The sequence below is a fragment of the Melospiza melodia genome, chromosome 5 (assembly GCF_035770615.1).
Source record: "Melospiza melodia melodia isolate bMelMel2 chromosome 5, bMelMel2.pri, whole genome shotgun sequence".
Classification (NCBI taxonomy): domain Eukaryota; kingdom Metazoa; phylum Chordata; class Aves; order Passeriformes; family Passerellidae; genus Melospiza; species Melospiza melodia.
In genome coordinates, this window is record NC_086198.1 from 37,946,999 (window position 1) to 37,967,620 (window position 20,622).

The following is a 20,622-nucleotide window of genomic DNA, read 5'->3' on the forward strand; positions in this document are numbered from 1 at the left end:
CAGGGGGCGCCGGAACGCGAGCGCCATGGGCGCGTGAGCCGCGTCCCGTCCGCGCCGTCCCCGTCCCGCCCTTCGCCCTCCCCTGTTCCTCCTCCTCCTCCTCTTCTTCATCTTCTTCCTCCAATTCCCGCTCCCGCCCTCCTATGTGGTGCCTCAGCAGCGGCAGCGCTTCGGGTGAGCAGCGGGTGACCTTCGCGGGCCGGGCCGGGCTGGGGGAGCGATGCCAGAGCGGCTCCCGCGGAGGGCGGGCAGGAGGGAGCTGCCCGAGCCGCTCCCCCTCACGGCATTGCCCGGCCCGGGACGAGCTGAGGCTGGCGGAGGGGTGGCGGTGGCCGTGTCCGTGTCCTGCCCCCTGCCGCCCCTTCCTGCGGGGGCTGGGGCTACGGATCGGGGGGATGGCGGAGGTTTGGAATCGGGGGGGATGGCGGAGGTTTGGGATCGGGGGGCATGGCGGAGGTTTGAGATCGGGGAATGGCAGAGGTTTGAGATCGCACCTGCCCCTTTGCAGTGCTCGGGTCAGGCTGGCAGGGAGCTGCTCGCAGCCCTGCTTTAGGCCCCGTTGTTTATGCTCCGGCTCCTGCGTGCCCGTCCCGTTTTGTGGAGTTGTTGTGGGGCTTGTGTCTGCCTTGGCGTGACTTCTGTGTGATTTCTTTCATTCCTAAGCAGGCGTTTCTTCTATCAGAAAAGGAGCTGGCGTTAATTGTAAGGGAGGTTTTTTTAAATAGAGAGAGGGAGGGTAGGGAAGTTGGCAGCTCCGCCTTCTAAAACAGCCTCGGTGGCTTTTTCAGGTTGGCTTTTTCACATCCATGTATAGAATAGAAACTACACTGTGGGCCTTGTACTTTGCAGGGCTGATTTTCTTGTAACCGAAGCTCTTTGCACGGATGAAAACCAAGAGCTGACCTTTTAGGTGCTGGGTTTTGGATGAGTTTATGTGTCTGTTTCTATGTTTCTTCTTAGCGTGCTTTTGTATCTGCTGCGGTTTCCATTCGCAGCTCGCAGTTATGTAAAGCTTTCTGTGTTAACAGTATATTCATTCAAGATTCATGGCACAGATCGTGTCTCTAGGGCCACACAGCTCCACAGCATCGTTAGCAGGTCACTGCTTCCAGCTGACCTGTCTCACAGCGGGATCGGGATGTGGCATGGGAGCTGCCAAGTGGAGGAAATCAAGCTGAATTCTGAAACAGCCTTTCCTGATTCTCTCATTCATTTCAAATCCTCACTGCTGAAATACTCCTGTTGATGTGAAATTATAAAACTTTAGCCTCCAGCAGCTGGATTTGCCTTTCCTGGCACTAAAATTGTTTGTAGTTGTCTAGCCATGCGGGCATGGATGGGCAGTGACTGGAGCATGTCCTGCCCTTTTGTTACAGAGATACAGTAGGGGCAATCCTCCCAAATTTTTTTATCTCACTGATATTTCTGAGAAGTTCTGTGCAGCATACTACACATACTAGGAATATTTTTTTATTTGATTTAGTGTCCTGTATTCTTTCCAGTAGTGCTTTTATCTTGATTCTGATTAATTGAAATATCATGAGTTACTTCAGAGGCTCCATTCCATCAATGAAGCAGAGGAGAGGATGAGAGAAAGCTTTTGCCTCAATCAATATTACATTTAAATATAATGCACTTGCCTAGAAAGTTGTTTTGGCACTCCCTTGGTGCAGCAGAGAGCTTGTCAGACCAGACTTTGGACTCAAAGCAAAATCTACATCTTCATGTTTTAAAACAAAGCATCCCCACTGTGACTTTCTGCTCATTTCATGTATTTGTTTTTATCCCGTAGTGATTGAACCATCCTAGAGCCATTGTGGCTTTCTAGCATGCTTGTTCTAAAATTCAAGTGACTATAATTTCTCTTAATAGTAATTTTTTCTAGGTTTTCTCTAGAAAGAGAGTTCTCCTTTTTATGCTGTATATTGATTCTTAAATGCTCGCTTTCTAGAAGTGCAGAGGAATGATTTTGTTAATCTGATCACAATTTTGACTTGTTGTAGTCAAACAAGTTTATTTTTAAAAATGACCATATTGGAGTGTGGCAGAATAAATGCTTTTGGATGAAAATAAAATTTCAAAAACCCAGAAATTAAATTTCACTATTTTGGAGTGTGATGAGCTTATGGAGTACATTTAGTATGGAGAGATCTGCAAATAGTAGAAAATGCCTGAAGTGAACTCAGTAACCAAATGTTTGATTATTAAATCTGCTCTTTTCTTAGGTGCACACAGATCCTGGACTTTAACTGAGTAACCTGTATCCTGCTGACCAAGAAACCAGATTTAAATTCTTCTTTTTAGTTGTATTTGTTTTGGTTTTTTTTCTTCCTTCTTCCTTGGAAGAGCTCAGCAGTGGCTCCCTGTTCACTTCAGTAAGTATTGCTTTGAAAATAATACTCAGCTTGCCTAAAATCTTGGTAGATTTAGCTCTGTTTGAGCTGGTGTATTTGTAGAAAGAGAAATGGTCCTGGCAAGGATTTTGAGGGTGTGATTTCTTCCCAGAAAGGAGTGGGAGGAGCATCAGTTTGATAAGAAATATCAAAATTGGAAAGGAACACATAAAATAAGCATTAGGATGTTTACCGCACCAAGGAAGGCAAGGTTACAAAAATGAACTTTCTCTGCAGCAGAAAGCTTCTTCTGCTTCCCTCCTTCCTCTTTCTTACAATCAATGAATAAAATAAGGTGGATTTTAACTGCCTTGTTTTTACCTCTGCTTTTTCCCCAGATGACAGTGTGCTGCTAATGGGTGTAAGTAAATTAGATGTCTTGTACCGAAAGCTTCTCCTCACTAAACTGTTCATCAGAGGATGGGGAAAGCCAGAGGATCTGAAAAGGTGACTTGTTCAAAAGTAACAGCATCAATGAAATGTTACATTAAAGGAAAATAACCCAACCCTTGAAGTACCAACAGTAATTGCTATCCTGTATTTAAAATAGCAAAAGTGTTGAAGTTGGTTCTGTTCCAGAAATCGTGTGTTTCTGTACCAAGGGAGTAACTGGATTTAAAAGAAGCCTTTAAAGGATTTTTTTCCTGTTTAATGAGGATCTTTTTGAGAGAATGTCTGTGTGTCCAACTAAGTTTTTACTGGTGTTTATCTGATGACATACTTGAAACAGCATCTCTGCAAGTGTTTTCCAAAAGCAAAACTTGACAAATTTCTGCAGAAGAATTTTCTGTTTAACAATAAAGTGGTTCTTGCTATCTTTCTGTAACTTCCTAATTAGTTTTAAAAGTGTAAGATTTAATCAGAAGTTTCTCTCCCAGCCCAAAGTAGCAAAGTCTTTCTTTTTAGTTGTCTTTAAAATAAGGAAAAAATTGAAGTATCTTAATTTTTTAAGCATTTGATTATTTTTATTAATTACTATTGAGATAAAGTTGAGAAGTTGTATTTCTTAAGTATATAAAGTTGAGCATTTGTATTTCTTGAGTATAAAAATGAAGTGACAGTATATATATTCTGCATTGTGCAGTGTTTAGTTAAGAAATTATAAACCTGCATTTAATAAGCTCACTTTTATGTATATGAAAATCAATAAAGAAACATTTGAAAACTACTGAAATAAAATTTTGTGCACTGGATAGCAGTGGAGTTTTATGGGAGCTTGTTTTTGTTTTTTTTTTTGTTTTTAAGTCCATGTGCAAGATCTGATGTGGAAATGGCACTTGGATTGCTTTGTGTGTCTCTTCAGTTGATATTTCTCTTAAAGAGCAGACTTTCCTGCAAAATGGGAATCTTGGCTTTGGTTGGAATAACCAAAACCAGTGAGGTTTGTTTTGATTGCAGCATTTCTGTGTTCTATTCCATGTGTGTATCCAAAATGGGATGCTTTCATGTTATCAACCCCTCTCTTGTAAAGACCTTGGGGTTCCTGGTGAGACACAGGCAAGTTGCAGTGCCCCATCTCCATCTCCCTCCAGTCCAAATGTGTCTCCATGCAGGGAGCCTCTGCCTGATGCTGCTGCTCCCCAGTTTAAGGCCTGCCTGGGCTCTGGAGGGTGATCACACCCACACCAAACAGCAGCAGGGGAGTGTTGCTGGTGGCAGCAGTGATAGCAGCTACAGTTCCTTCTTCATCCAGGGGAAACCCCGCTCCCAGCAGATCAAAAGTGAGGGGGAAGCAGGAGGCAAGCTAGCTGGTCTGAAAAGAGGAAGAGATTTGTTCTATTTTGGCCCTGACTGGGAGGATGATGAGCTGTTCCCCAGCAGCCTGGCTTCACCTGGATGAAGGAGGAGGAATGCTGTGTTCTCCTGACTCCTCACACTGCCTCGTGGGAGGAGGGGTTTTATTTTTGTTTGTTAGCCCATCACTGTGATGGTGAGTGATCATTATTCAGTCTTATCCAAGACTGAGTGACAGACTGCTCTGCCTAATCTGAAATTTTGTGTGCACACCCTTGATGTGGTGAATGGTAATATCCAAACTCTTTGTCTTCAACTCATTAGCAAGGGTTGAAATTCCTCAGCAGAGGTGAGATTTAGCCTTCAGTATGCACCTAACTCTAGAAAAAACAAATGCAGTATTTTTAGAAGTTTTATTGTCAAACAAAGCATCTCTTCATTTAGCTTACCCTCCACACTCACATCTCACATCCTTACCTTTGCTTGCTCAGAAATACTTAATGCACTTGCTGTTTTCCATAAGAAAAGCAAAGGTTAAAACTAGAGCTATTTTTTGTGTGCTGATAAACTGGATTTTCTTTCCATTCTTTGGGTTTTCTGTGGTGTTGGGGAGGTGAAGAGGTCATTTCTCTGTACTTTTCACTCAGATTGTCAGGTAAAATGTGTATTTATGAGCATAGGAATGAGCAAGTTATGGAGTATTTAAGGTTGAAGGGGCCAATGTAAGGGCATCAAGTCAAAATCCCTGTTCAAAACCAAGCTGACTTTGTTTCTTCAAGTCTCTTGGCACTTCATCCCTTGAGGATGAAGATCATTTATAGTTTCCCTGGGTTATTTTTTCATGTGCTTAACTGTGAAAGCAATCTTTCACTTTGCTCCAGGAGGGATTTCTTACATTGCAGCACACAGCCATTGCCTCTTGAATGTTCATGTCGTTCAGTAATCTTGTCCTCTCACTGTGTACCTCTGAGAAGGGTTTTGTTTTATTTACTCTGTGTGGCTCTGCAGCCCATTTAACCAGCAGAAGAAAGCAACCAGATTTGCCTCTTAGTTTTCTGTTTCCCAGCAAGGTTCCTGAGACTTTTTTTAACTTGAAAGCATCCTGTGGTGGCCTGATTAATCTGTAAATGCAATGCTGGCTTCATAACTTTTCTTTGTTTGTGGCTTACTTTAGCTCCTGAAACTTTATATAAATATGTCTCTTCTTTTTTTTTAGATTAAAAGTTGAATCTTCTCTACTTGTTTCCTTTCAACAGAATATTTGAATTCAGAAAGATTATTGGAAACAGGGAAAAATGCCAGAAGCTGGTTTCCAAAGATTACCCAGTGTTCATTGACAAGGTACTTCAAAGCAAGAGATGATGTGATTTAACTACATTTATTTTCCTAAGGCTATATAAAGGTGAAATAACTTGAAGCTTAACACCAGGCTACTTTTATAGGCTGCTAGAAGAGAGTGGAAGGAAATAGAGACTAAAGCAGTGCCTGCACAGATACTTTTTTTCCCCACAATAGTTGGGCAGTGAGATGTCAAATGTTAAAACTCAAAAAGCGTTCAAAACTTAGTCTGTTATCAAATGTATTTAAAATGGGGCAGCATTACACCTTTGTTTGATTCCTGTAAAAGGTTATTTAATAAAAGCAAAGTTGAAAACAAGTGTTTTGACCCTGTTGATAACAAATTTTTAGGAGTAGGCCTCAGCTTTGGGGTTTTGTAAGCAAGCTTTTTATACTATAACAAATCCTACTTTAGGAAATTTGCTTTCAGAGCAAGTTAAAGACTGACAGAATATTTATTGCTATTGTCCCTTTCTTTCTGCAGGTTGAGGGGCAATCAGACTGTAAAATCCTTGAGGGGCACTTCATTTCCCCCTTGGCTCATTGTGTGCCAGGTATCCTGCCAGTGGAATCTCTTGTAGCAAGGTAAGAGAAACCAGCAGGTATTTCTGAAATTAGTGCTGCAGAAATAATGGTCTGTAAGTAGTTTTATTGTGCAGCTAATTGATTGCAATGCAAACAATCTTTAAAATAAATCTTATTTATGTGATAGTTCAATCTATGTATTTAAAAAAATATATCCACTAGCAAAGTATTACTTTTTTGCTTTGGTGGTTTGGTTTTGGTTGTTTTGTTGGTTTTTTTTTTTTAGTGTAGAAATCATATTGCACAAAGCTGTGGAATACCCTGAGTTTTTTGAATTATTGGTTTGGGTTTTGCAAATGAGGGGGATGCTGGAAATGAGGAACAGTAATTATTGTTTTATATGTAGCAGGAGAAGCTGTTCATATCAAAGCATATTGTGTTGTATTTGAAGGAGCCTTTCCAGCTTTCCATTTCCATTGAATACAAAAATTTTGTATGTGTGATAAAGTAACAAGCTTATTGTATTGTAGCCAGAGAATCTGGTTCCTTTCTTCCTTGGCATACAAACAAAAGAAAGTGAAAAAAAGCATTCTTACAGAAAACTGGAGGCTCCCTAACAGTGCTGGTTTCACACTAACACTTCTTTGCAGATGAGGAGTGGGTTTGCAAATGGAGCAGAATTTCTGTTTGCTTTTAGTTTGGTGCTGAACTGTCATGATGAATCTTTTTTCCCAGACTTTGTTTGTTTCATAACATAAACATAAAAGTTGAGTTTAAATGTAAACATCGAGCTGATACTGACATTGGAAATTTTGTCAGTAATTCTGGTTAGTTTTTGTATGTGTGCTTAAGCATGGAACATTAAGGAATGTGAGAAAAATCTTGATTCAAGAAATCAGTTCTACCTCTACTAGTTAGAGAAAGAAACTGTTTGTTAACATTACCAAACTAATTAGTGCCACACTGGACAGTGCAGTATGCTCATTGTTTCCTTATCTCTGCTCTCTTGTGCTTTTTAGCCAATTATGATAATTGTTACTTTGGCCAGAATTGTGACAGTTTGGAAAGTTGTACAAATTTCCCTCAAGATGTACAAATTTCCCTGAAATTTCCCTCAAGATGTACAAATTTCCCTCATGAATATTTCCTGAAGTGTAACACTCTTGTAGGTAACAGTGCTCCATCTTGTGGGGAAAACAGTGGTGGCTCAGAAGGGATTTTTTTTTTCAGTAGTTTAAATTGTGAATAAGTAGCAGCAGAAGACATTAATTGATTGTTGTTGAGTGTATAGAATAATTTCATGGTTTGTATGCTGGGATTTTGATCTTTTTTTTATTTATTACTCATCTTAATCTTCAATTTCAGCTGTTGTGCCTTCAGGAGAAAAGTAGCAATGATGCCTAGGAGAGCTGGACATGCTTGTTTAGGCTGCTCTTTATCTGAAGTTGCATTTCTCCACTCTGCAAAGTTTAAATTGTGATGATGAGGTAGTAGTCTTTTTTAGGAACATGATCTTTCATCTTGGCTCCTTTTCTTGTTTGGCTTTTCTTCTGTCCTACTTTCAGATTCCTTTGTTTGCTGAATGTGTTCATGACAAATGATGTTGCTGAATTGCTGGCAGTTTGCCTGCATGGGTTACAAATACTTCTGTTGTTTTGGTTTTGCTTTTTAATTAATTTCTCTCGATGCAGCTTGTTAATAAATATTCTTACTCTGCTAAAATAGATGTTTTTTCTCACAGATTTCAGTTCATCATACCCAGAAGATGGAATGGCAAGCACAGACCTGTGTGCATTCATTTAGCAGGCACTGGAGACCATGTGAGTGTAGAAAATATAAAATTAATTGTTATTGAGAAATGAAATGATAAATTTTGCCTTATCTGTGTTGTTTGTGCATCTTGTCTTCAGCACTTCTGGAGGAGACGCACGTTAATGGCACGGCCAATGATCAAAGAAGCCTCTATGGCTTCCCTGCTGCTAGAAAATCCTTACTATATCCTTTTGTGGAAAACACAGCAGTTACTCTAATGTCCCCTCTGGAAGCTAGAAGAGTTACCACACTCATAAAATATCAACTTTTTGGTATGCAGTGGGTAGAAGCTAGGAAAGTATGGCCATGATGTGAAGCACAATTCTATGGTGCCTCAGGTAACTTCTGAGAAACTTGCTGTTACCACTTCAGATTTAGGTGGGTTTTTTTAAAAACAATCAAGTTTTGTTCTGTCATCTTGTATAGCAATATTATTCTATTTCATTAAATAGGATCTCAAGTTACACTTTTTTCCTACCCATATATCTGACAGCAGTAAAATGTTGCAAACTGCATCATTGAAATAGATTGAATTTATTGCAGTGACAGTTAAACAATGGGAGTTTAAATTCCAAATTTCAATTAATTCATGCTATTTATCCATATTATTTAAAACCTTTTTTACTTTCTTTAACTGGAATCTTTTACATGGCTGTAGAAAACCTAAGGATCAATTGTAAGTATTCCTGTTACATTTATGGATACCATGTGTTTAAAATACTGCTTTTCTTTTCTTCTCTTTTGAGCCAATAGTTGTTTAAACTTTGATGGCTTATTAAGAAAAAAACATTTCAAAAACCACTTGTAGCCTGCCTATGTGAAATTGGAAATCATCTGCTCTTTGCTAAACTGCTTTGGGTGTTGTGTTAGGAGATCTCAGGGATCAGGGAAGTTTGCACAAGATGCACTTGCAGTATGAGTGAGATGCAAACATCTTGTGTGAGTAAAAGCCAGGGCCATTTTATATTCCTGACTCACAACTGCAGTACAAGTGCTGCTGTTATATTTCAGTCAGCTCTGAATAATCTTTGCTCACATAGCATATTTCCATTATCATTTACATAATAAATGATAATTGCTATGATTTTGCTTTTCCAAGACCTTTTAGCAATTTGCAGGCATATAAACCTGGTGTTGATTGGTTGTTAGTCAGGACACTATGCAATATTCAGTATTTTACAGGGTTTATTTCTTCAGTCAGTTTCTTAAATTGTAATTGGCAATTGACAGTCTTGGTTTTTTTAGTTTTTACATTTTTCAAACCACAGATTTATTATCAGAATTCAGCAGGATGCGTGTCCGAGGCAAAGCTTTGTCTCCCAATATTTCTGAAAGTCCAAACATGAGTTGGTGTTTTAATCCTTTTTAATCCTAACTCAGACATTTAACATGACTAGAAGACACAGAGAAGGTGTTTTTTGTAAGATTATGGGACAATGACAGGAGGAAGCTTGTGCTGGAATACATCCATTGGTAGGTTAATTTCCAGTATTGGGGACTCTAATGCCCCAGTAGGTGATTGTCACTCTCCAATCCAGGGTCACACAGCCCCAGTGTAACAGGTGACAGTGCTCAGTAAATACAGCAGCTGCAGAGGGCTGAGGAATGTCACTGAGCTGTAGCAGAGAATTGCATTAGGCTGTAAATGCTGCTCTGCAGCAGCTCTGCTCATTTCTGTGTGACTTCACAGTGAGCTTTGTCCTTGTGCTTCAGAGTGTCGCAAATGTGATGCTGGCATGCTGGCAGGAGAGGCCAGGAGCCCTTTGTAACCTGGCTGTGGTACTGAAAATCCTCAGCCCCACTCCCCAAGTTAGAGGTCTGTTATTTTTAGAGTCCCTCTGATGGCTCAGCCAAATAGATTTCTACTTGTTTTGTGTCTTCTGTGTTTTAGTGCTTTGCAGAATTCTCAATACCGTGACAAACTTCCCACTTTACAGTTTCAGTCTTACAGTGACACTGATGAGTGCTTCCAAAGCTGACATTCTGATTGCTCTTCAAATGTTGTGTGCAATTTTTCAATGGTGTAAAACAGGTAAATAAGAAAAAAAAAATCCTTGTTTCTGCAAACAATCTAGTGTATGCCTAGGACTGTATCGCTTTGATTCTATTTCTAAAATATCTGTTATAACTTTACAGGACAGAATATTGCTGCTAGTGAGGTGCTAATGTTGGTAATTGTTTCCAAAAGACAAAGCTGTCAGTGATATTATATTAAAAGCATAGGCAGGTGTCTATCTCTAGTCCTCATTTAGACAAAATTTACAGGTGTCAGAAAATCTGGGCTTGCTTTTTCCTCCTGTTGAATCAACAGGAGTTCAGCTCCAAAATTCTCTGAGATTGTGCTGAAGCTGTGTATAAAAGTCTGTATAGAATGATAAGAACTGTCAGAGTCTAATCTTAGAAAATAAACCCTCTCTTTTCCTTTTCTGGGGAGAAAAGACGGTCATGTTTAAAAAATGTCTCGGACCTGTTTGTGATGGGAGGAGCTCTAATTCTAGAATCGGCAGCTCTTTTGCACTGGCTAGAGAGAGAAGGCTATGGACCCCTAGGGATGACTGGAATATCCATGGGAGGACATGTAAGCTTTTATATCTCCTGTTCAGTAATTTTTTCTTTTAACTTCTCATTTGATCATGTAGCATACGGAAATAATTTGTTTTACAGTGTTGATCTCAGAAGTGCTTTAAAATAAACACTTGGAGTCATGAGAAACAAATTGTTGGCAATTCTCCTGTTCTGTGGTGCTGAATTAGTATAATCCTTAATATGTACTGACAAATCATAGAGCCCTTTGTCAGCCAGCTCCCAGCAGGCTTAATAAGAATATAAACTTCTCACATAATTGTTTTTTTTTCCACAAGGGTGGGGGGCAGAAATGTTTGCTGAAAGAAAGTCTGCACTGATCGATTGCTAATTCTCCCTCTTTTCCTCCTTTCTTCTTGCTTAAACCTTTGTGTTTGAATGCATTGTGTGAAATGCCCCCTCTTTGTAGGCATGTTGTAATTGAGGTGATTTTTGGTGTCAGTGATCATTGGTACTGATCAGGGATTTCTGTGGTGAGGTGGGTAACATTTTCTGTGTGACACTGTACATGCTCAGACTAAACCAGCAGTGGATCACTAAGGAAAGAATAATGCACAGTTAAAATGTTACTGCTTGTGTCTCTGCAGATTCTCACAGCTCTGTGAGACACAGGGGCAAAGCTGATTAAAACAACATACCTACCTTTGTTTGTTAGGAACTCAGTAAATAATGGTAATGGTAGTGTTTCCCAAAAGGAAAATATTCCCCTAAAGCACAGTTTTATAACTGTAAATGTCATAAATGTACAGAGCCTTTGGTTTACATCAACATCACCCTGCTGAATCAGAAAATTCTGTGAAATAGGTGATATTTGATGTTGATCCTCTACAGAGTGTGTTTTACAATGGAGGGTTGTAAGCATTGATTCAGTTCCACTAAAGGGAAGAGACTTCTACTAGACAGAATCAGAATATAGATATGTGTGGTTCTTGTAACTTTTTATTAATAAAAATAATTAGAATAGAATTAGAGTTCAGTTGCATAAATCCACTTATTGGAACATCTAGAACAGACACGAGGTGTTTCATATTAATAAAATAAAATTTGTCAAGAACATATCATATGGGGAAGTTTTGTACATTGAACTTGCTTTGGCTTCTTCTGGGATAAACAGAATAGTCACAAAAATATGTTCTGAGAACTAATGCAAAAGTAAGTAATAATTTAAAAAAGGAATAATTCAAACTTAAAGGACATAAAAAGAGTGCTCTTAACATGTTGAGTTACTTCTCCTTCAAATTTTGTTTCCTGTATACAGATTTTGAAAGTAAAGAATTTTAAATAGTCCTTCTCATAGATTGCCTTTGTTTTGCCTTGAAATAAACTTGCAAGAGCTTGGTGGGGAGCTTTCTAGAAGTTTTTTTATGGTTTTAAACAAGTAATAGCTTGTATTATTTTTTATAGTTATAATGATAATTAATGGATTACAAATATAATTAATTGAATTTTAATTGTAATAAATGGAATATTTAGTAAATATTCAATTGGGAATTCTTATAACCAAATGATATTCAGCCTTGAAATGAGTCCTTTCCAGAGCAACATTTATTTTTTAAAATATCATTGGAGAGTAGATAGTAACTTCTAAACAGGTGAAAGTATATCCAGCTGCCACAGTCCTTAACTCTTTGGCACCACATGTTTCATAAATACCATGTCAACAAAGAAACTGAAGATGAGAGAGTTCTTTTTACCATATTGTGAATTCAATATTAAAATGTGTAATAAGTGCCTTTGATTCTAGATGGCTTCACTGGCAGTGACAAACTGGCCCAAACCATTGCCATTGATCCCATGTCTTTCCTGGTCAACAGCCTCTGCAGTCTTCACTACGGTAATTAAAAAATTCCAAAATACATTTTTTGTTAATATGCTAGATTATTATCAGAAATGTAAATTAAAATATTTGGGCTGGCCACAAGGGAGGTGGGATTCCATGTCTTGTGTTATAATATGTGCTTGTGCTTTGATTGCAATAGTTCTGAGGGCTGTCTGGGAACAGAATTGCACTGAAAAAATCAGGACAGGAACAGGTGAATTTCCTGCCTGTATCGTTATTTTAGAATGACCTCTGGGTTTTACCAGTAATACTTTACTTGAATACTTCTGTTTTTCATCTCAGGGTGTGCTGAGTAAGGCAGTGAACTGGAGAGAGCTGGAGAAACAGTATTTCACACAGACTGTGTATGAAGAAGAAATCATTCAAATGCTTGAGTACTGTGGAGTAAGTATGGTTTATTTTACCCAGCTGCTAATATTTACACGTGCAAATCTAGCAAATAATGCAACTTCTTTTTACTTCCACTAAAAGCAGACAGTTCTTAGCTAGAACATACTGGCATGTTGTTTCTTTATGCTTTGATGAATTTAGTCTTTGAAGGAAAAACTTGAAAAACAAAACTAATATTTTGCTTGTATAATGAATTTAAAGTGTAGCCCTTGCTACAAGCTTTTCCTTTGATCACAGTGTAATCTGCAACATAAAATATGTTCTATCAAAATTCTGATAAATGCCTTTTTTTTTTCTTTTTCCCCTAAGATTCTTGCCTTTGTCATAGTTCTTTTTCTAATACCTCACAGCAGCAGAAGAGGAGCAGATAGTTGTTACTTGGGCACTTGTCATTTTTAAGTCAAATGCACTCCACCAACACTGATGGAGAAGACAAAATGAAAAGAAGAAATGTTTTTCAAGATGTTCAGCTTGTGTCACTCTAGTATTTAGAGACTGTCAATTTTTCGGTCTTAAACATAAGATTAGACCTGGTTGCATATGTTAATTTTTCTATAATTATTATTACTAGGTCATTTAAGCTTAAATGACTGCAATTACAAATTCAGAGTTTAATATAGAAAGAAAAACAATTGTTTATATCACAAACTTCTATATATGTAAGTAACCTCCTGCATTCTTTTAAACTGACAGAAATGTAGAATGAAATTATCAAGAGGTTATGATGATCAGGATTTCATTGAATGACCTGCAAGCTGAAAATAGAAGTGAGGAGTGCTAGTAGTGTCTTTTTAAAGTTTTAAAAAAATTTTTAAATTATGACCTCATCTTAAAAATAAAATTACCAACTGATTTAAGGAAGAAACCCTTAACTGTTGTCTTTGTTTAGACGGATTCTTTCAAGATGGGCCAAGACTTTGTGAAGAACTTCCCTGACAGTGTGGACAGTCTGGCAGACATGGACATGACTTCCAGAATATTCAGCTTTGAGTCCTTGAATGACACAGTATCTAAGGAATCTGTTCCCAGCTTTGCCACAAATAGAAGTGTTCTAAGTGCCTCTTCAGAAGGACTCTTAATGCAAGATGCTCCTAAAATGCAGTGCATAAATCAAACCTTTTCCACCAGTAGCAGTAGCAATAAAAACTTAACCAGCCCACAAGGACACAGGATAAACACGAGGAGAAGGAGTGACACTTTACAGAGAGAATCCTTAATGTTCATGAAGGGAGTAATGGATGAATGTACCCACGTAGCAAACTTCCCAGGTATGTATCTCTTTGTTTCAGTGTGGAAAGCTGAATACAATACACTGAGGAGGAAGGCATTTTCTTACCTGATGGCATCTTTGCTGACATATGGAAATATTGTGAGCATTATTCTGTAGTGTCTATTTACTACTCCATTTCCTAATTGTTTGTCTGTTCCTTCTTGATGGCCAGCTAATGAGAAAGTTAATTAAATAATTGCCTTTCCGTATCTTTGCACATTTTTCTCCTCTTCCTTGCAGTGGCTTTGTTCAGATATGTATTAGTGCAAATTTGTATTATCTAAAGGAAGAAAACACCTGTGTGATGTGAGTAATACCTAGGAGTAATAAATTTTAATTAATAAGGTTTTTCAAGCAGAAATCTCACCCTGACTTAGGATAGAAAGCAGCCTGCATAACTGAGCCTCAAGTTTGAATGATACTGCCAGTAAAAACATTTTGGGGGTCCTTCTGCAGGCTGCTGAATGTTTCCCAGGACAGGCACAGCATACAGGGGGAGCTGTAGTCCAGCATTCCTTGGCCAAACCCTTTGCAGCAATGTAGTGATTGCTCCTACAGCCTCCTTAAAAGGTTCTGCTGGAGTGGGGGCTCAGAATTCCTTTTGTGGTTTGGCTCTGCATGAACCTGATGCTGAGGGCATCTCATACAACGTGCTTTCACTTCAGACACAGTTGTCTTTTAGTGTCAAAGCTTTCTTGGTACTGAGCCCCTGTGCCACCTCATTTCTTAATCCTGGCGTTCTGTACCCCATTGTACAAGTGTTTAGATTTAAATAAGTGTTCCAAATAAATAAAAGGAAACACAAAATAAAAGGAATCTACACCAGTGTAGGTTCTTTCACTGCTAGCCAGAGATGTTTTGTGATGAATACCAGTGAAGTGCTTTCCTTAAAGCTTTTAAAGTTATTTCAGTAGACAGAAAAAGCCCTGTAAGTTTTATTCCATGTGCAGACGTTCCTGTTTATCTAGACTTGCCCAGGTATCACTTAGCTAAGCACTGACCTTTCTGGGAACTTAAAAGGATCTGTGACCCTGATGCACTTGTCAGTGATGGAGTCTATTGTGTCAGTAGTCTCCCAGGTTTTGTCATTCTCTGGGAGACTTTGCTTTCCCTGCCAGGGTATCCTTGGAGCTTCAGAAAATCTGCCTAATGCTCAAATTTCATGGAAAATTGAATGGAAGACTTGAATTTATCTTAGCTTTGCATATTCTCTATATATGATTTAATATGAAAGAAGGAAGGGTTTAAATTATTTGTGATACCCCAATGCCAGACATCTTGGCTGGTCACCCTTTAACTTATCACATATTTTCTTTTTGAAGGAGACATATTCTGTGTTCAACATAATTTTGGTGTTATTTTTCTCAACATCATCCTGCTAGTAATCTGATTGGTGCAGTTCTGCTTATGAGTAATAAATATGTATAACAATATGTTGGGATTTTTATATTGCAAGTAAACCATGTAGGAAACAGAAAAGGAAGTGAACATGGGCTGTACTTTCTGACCTCTTGTATGAAAAGCTGTCTTTTTTCCTCCTTGAGAGGAAAAAAATATATGAAACTTCTACTCTGTTGAATTCCATAGTTCTTTTTGCCAATAAAAAGGGATCTCAAAGAACTGACACGAATGCTCTAGAGTTTTGTTGATAAGAGGAAAGAGAATTCTCCTGTCAACTTCACAAGTCTTGGAGGAATTTCTGCTCTAGGGGTGGGAAGGGTAAAAGCTAGTTTGTTTTTCCACTGATGGCCTCACCACTGTAACATCCAAAACCAGATAAATTCTGCTGGAGACTTTACAACATGTAATTTTATTAAAGCTTCAAATAATTGAATTTTTTGTGAAAACAGCATTCAGACAACAGAAATCTCAGCTGTGTTTCTATTTCTTAGCCCAGATGAATTCAGTTGTGCTTTGCTGTCCCTTAGTTCCAGTTGACCCAAGTTTGATCATAGTGGTCCAAGCCAAGCAGGATGCGTACATCCCTCGCACCGGCGTGCGCAGCCTGCAGGAGATCTGGCCAGGCTGTGAAATCAGGTATCTGGATGGAGGTCATGTCAGTGCCTACCTCTTCAAACAAGGACTCTTCAGGTGAGGTGAACAGAAAGGGTTAAAATGAAATTTTAGATTTCATCAAAATTCAATAAGCAGCACTTGCATGAATTTGTGTCTTAGCAATGTCAAGCTTTGATTTTCTAAAGACGGTTATGTAGATCAGTTTTATGAGGGCAGTTCTGGCCAGGAGATCTGGCCAGGCTGTGAAATCAGGTATCTGGATGGAGGTCATGTCAGTGCTTACCTCTTCAAACAAGGACTCCTCAGGTGAGGTGAACAGAAAGGGTTAAAATTAAATTTTAGATTTAATCAAAATTCAATAAGTAGTACTTGCATGAATTTGTGCCTTAGCAATGTCAAGCTTTGATTTTCTAAAGACAGTTATGTAGATCAGTTTTATGAGGGCAGTTCTGTAGTTTTCAAAAAGTTAAATACTTGTGCTGGTGATTTTAAAATACAAGGAATTAGGAAGACTGTACACATAATTTAGGAAGTCTAAGCGAGAACAAAAAGAATAGCACTATATTAGGTCAATGTATGCTAACCAGTCATTTATTGCTATTTAAAACTTCAGCCTCACTTTTATGATAGTTGCTCAAAAATTTCAAGCTGTGCATGTCGATGATGTGTTTGAGTAGAAAACTCCTAATTCATCTACATTTCCAGTTGCATTGAAGTTGGAAAATAGTCCCATTCATTCCTGAAACACAAATGTATTACTAGATTGAAGTGAGAGATCCTAGAAATAAGGGAAGGAGAAAATACCACCTGATACCACATTTTTACTGAACACTGTTTTGAAGTTGTGATGATAGCTTTGTAGACATATTTGTAAATATATGGAAAAATGCCACTTCTATCTGCCTTTTCCCAGATCATACAAATTCTGTTCTCTTTTCCTGTTCCAGACAAGCAATTTACGACGCATTTGACCGCTTCCTCCAGAAATACACCATGTGATCTTTCTAATGCATTCAGACTGATCTCATTTGTAATTCAGCTTACTGGAACTCATGTTTGGAAAACAAGCCTCTTGTAGTGTTGAGCAGATGGTCACTGACTGTTGTAGGTAACAATTACCAGAAGTGGTGAAGTACCAGCATTGCTTTCATTACAACCCAGTGCCATTCTGACACAGCTGCTTCAGCGTTACCTGTGAAAAAACAGCAGCAGATTTTGTCAGTGCATGGATGGTTCATGTACTCCATGTCTAATCAGGTGGTGTGTTCCTTCAATTCTGAATAAATTCTGAATCCTGTGTCAATAGAAAACAAACCAATTAAGTATTGGAAGGATGTAAAATGTGCTGTGGGCTAAGCTGCTCCCTTGTGTTTGGTGCAGTTTTGGTTTGTTCCAGATACCTCGGTTACCTCTCGCTTCCTCATGGCCTTGCTGTTCCTGTTGTGTTGTGCCGTGGCTTTGCCAGCACTCAGCCTCTTGTGTTTGTCACTGCTTTTCTCTTCAATTATGAATTGAAAATGAGCCTCAGCAGAGGGCTCAGCACCACATCTTGCAAAGAGAGACTTTTCCTTGGATTGTCAAAGTGAGAGAGAGATGTTTTCATTCAATACGTCTGTGAAGTTTTCCTGCCACTGAATTAAACCGTGCCATTACAGAAGGATCATGTAGCAATTCATCAACAAAAAACTGGAATAAGTGAAAATCAAGTGTCTGGTAATTAATTGTTTACATTAATTCAGTTGGATAACATAAGCTTTCAGGTTTATTTTCTTTTTTTGGATTGATAGATGAAATAGAAATATCATTTTACTTTCTAAGCAGTTAAATTGACAGCAGATTATATGGTGCTATAAAGACCTGTTGGAAATACTTCAACAGATGTCCTTTCTAAAGTGCACTCAGTGCTGATATGCAAAATACACTTGCACTGTATAATTTAAAAGAAATGTGAGACTAAATGTTATTGAAACAGTTAGGTTTGCTCCTTATTTTTCAACACTTGTCTAATTTAATTGGATGGAAAATAAAGAAATTTGGATTTTGAACACATTTAAGAAAATCCAAAGTCTGTTGTTTCCTCTTTTGGGATCAAAAATGCCAACAAATTACAGCAGAATAAAAGGTTGTCATGTACCAACTGTGTGGGTATCTCTCCACATCTTTTTTTTTTTTTTTTTTTTTTTTTTTTTTGTGGTAATCTCCTATGACATTCTTTTAAAACCAATATGCAGAGAAATTGAAAACTGAAACACTTCAGTATTTAGAACAGTTACAACCAGGATTATTCTGAAACAAACAGAAAAAATGCAGCCATTTCTCAGGATATGTGACTTCTGCACCTTTCCAATCAAGCACTTTTCATCTCCATGGTTACTGTAAAGGTTTTTGGTAGGCAGAGTATGGAGCAAACAAAGCTCAGTTTATATATTCTCTTGGATTTTAGTCAGGTAGATAGGACTAGTAATCACTGTTCATTTGAAAATCAGGTGTGTTCAGATAAAACTGAAGAGAAACAATTCTGAATAACCCAAATGATGTAACATACAAATTTACTGAAAATATAGAAGAGATTCTAGTCTGTTGGAAGTTAAATTGCTTCTTTCAAGTGGTTTTTCATTATTTCTTTGGACAGTGTTGGTTTTGTGTATGGGGAGCAAGTGTGAAGTGACTAGCACATTTAAACACCAAACATTTGAAATTTTGTTTGAAATTAAATATTAGTAAGCTTACAAATTTAAAATTGAGTCTTGACTAAAAGATTCACAGGATTTACAAGCATATTCATCAACTGAGAGTGCTTTACCAGAGCACTGTCTGCTGTTCAGCAGCTTTTGGAGCTCTGACTTTTTAAATGTAATTGTGTGCTTTGTGTCCAGCTTCTGTTGCAGCTATGAGAAAGGGAGATAACTGATGGCAAGGGAAAAGGCTTGAATAAATGCAAGAGAGAAAAGACAGATTTTGTAAAGGCCAGGAGTAAGCACAAAAAAAAATCAACTCTGCTACAAAGTATAACATGCCAAAGTCAATATTTTCAAAGCGCACAATACTGGGAATTACACAACTGATGGGAACTCTGCATCCTGAGGTTAGTGTCCCAGTGCTATTACTAACAAGGTTTAACCTACCAAAAGGGCACAGGGGGAGGTTTAGGATAATGCCATCCTGCTGTGAGAGTGTCTTTTGGGACAAATGCTACTCCTGGTTCTGACAGTGTCTTTTGGGACAAGCACTGAAAGACAGGTTTCTGACAAGAATAAGGAATTGCACTTTGTAACTGAAGTTGTGTTGCCAAATATGAAAGCCCAGTAAGCATTATTTAAGGGATTTCTCAGGTTAGAATAACAAAAAAAAAAAAAAGGAAAATTGAGCTCAGTGGTTTATTTCTGCCACTTATCAGACATAGGGAGATGGTCTGGGAATGGGGGAATCTTGCTGTGTATGTGTATTTAACCCTTGGAAAATCGACTTTTTAAATCATATTTTAAGGTTAAATCCTAAGAAAGTATAAATAATCCATTTTGATGTTAAATGAGAACATGGTTTTAATCCAGGAGTTGCATGAGAGAAATATTGTAATAAGGTTTCTTCTGTGTAACAGGTAAACCATTCTGTATGTCTTAAATTTATTGTAAAACTGCCCTTGGTAATTTTTTGGTTTTAAATTTTTTCAATAAAAGTCCTAAAAACATTTAGGTGTGGGTGGGGTTTTGTTCTCTCTTGTTAACAGGTGTTCAAAATGCATCCCACTGTCATCCTGTAATCCTTTCCATCCCTACTAGGGCTGTAGCACAAGGAGAGCAGGTAATCTACAGGGCATGATAAAAGCTTCTCACAACAAACACTGCTGCTGCTTTGATGTTTTTCTACATGCCTAGAAACCTGGTAAAGAAAATAAGCTTGTATCAGCTAATTAAGATACCATTGTGATTCCAGTTTTACACTTGCCAGTGCAGAACTCATCTAATAATTGATGGAGCATTATCTGTTTTTTCCTCAAGGCAAATTAACCCCCCCAAACAACTCAAAAGGAACCACTCAGGATTTTTTTCCTTTTTTTTATAGCAAGGATAGATCACTTGTGGTTTATTACTCCAGAAAGGAAACACTATATGAAGGAATGGAAGGAATGGAGTCTTGCTGCTTTTTCTTACTTCTTACTGGAATGTCAAATGCTTCTCATTAAGATACTTTCTAAAAAAGAGAAAAGTGAAAATCCTTGGATCCTCAGAATACTATTTCTGCTTGGTAGCTGCTGACACTTTGAGCCAGGTATTTTTTTTTTTTTAATTTAATTGCTTCTGTCTTGTGTTGGTTTTTTTTGAAATGTTGTTCTGAGCTGCTGTTGGTTGGGCAGGGAAGTTTGTTTATCTCAGACTGTCAGGTTCTCTGGCAGCTTGGCAGTGATGATAAGTTACACAGCACAGAAAGGAGCTTTGGGGTGGTCTGTAACCCTGTAGTTCCTCCTGAATTTTCACCCTCTACAAGTAAAATGCTGCTATTCCATGCAATCCTGGAATTTGCAGTGTTCCTTGCTAGGCACATAAGATAAGGCATGAGCATTAAAACATCAATAAGAATTGTTATTTTCCTGGTTTCATTTGGTGTAAATCAGCCCTTTTTCCAAACAGGAGCATTGTAAGTACTGTGTTCCCTAAGGAAGGAGAGTTTTGCAAGGAAGTCTGACTAACACTGCTAGAAAGTAACAAGGAGGATGATACAAG

General features: G+C 38.2%; 1 protein-coding gene across 1 annotated transcript; it reads left to right on the plus strand.

The window, feature by feature from the left end:
• Positions 1–28: 28 nt before the first annotated feature.
• ABHD18 (abhydrolase domain containing 18) lies at positions 29–19,589 on the plus strand. Its single transcript, XM_063157094.1, has 14 exons — positions 29–174; positions 2,226–2,375; positions 2,732–2,840; positions 5,384–5,468; positions 5,950–6,050; positions 7,732–7,810; positions 7,901–7,985; positions 8,451–8,478; positions 10,242–10,380; positions 12,130–12,219; positions 12,508–12,609; positions 13,505–13,883; positions 15,814–15,976; positions 16,849–19,589. Exons 3-14 carry the CDS (start codon positions 2,749–2,751, stop codon positions 16,898–16,900), a joined length of 1,395 nt encoding a protein of 464 aa, XP_063013164.1. The 5' UTR covers positions 29–174; positions 2,226–2,375; positions 2,732–2,748; the 3' UTR covers positions 16,901–19,589.
• The last annotated feature ends 1,033 nt before the right edge of the window (positions 19,590–20,622 follow it).

Bases quoted from the DNA above. Each gene is read 5' to 3' on its own strand.
- ABHD18 (XM_063157094.1), top strand. From the start codon at position 2,749: ATGGGTGTAAGTAAATTAGATGTCTTGTACCGAAAGCTTCTCCTCACT. The intron at 12,610-13,504 runs GTAAGTATGGTT...GTCTTTGTTTAG, and splicing joins AAATGCTTGAGTACTGTGGA to ACGGATTCTTTCAAGATGGG. The intron at 13,884-15,813 runs GTATGTATCTCT...GCTGTCCCTTAG, and splicing joins CCACGTAGCAAACTTCCCAG to TTCCAGTTGACCCAAGTTTG.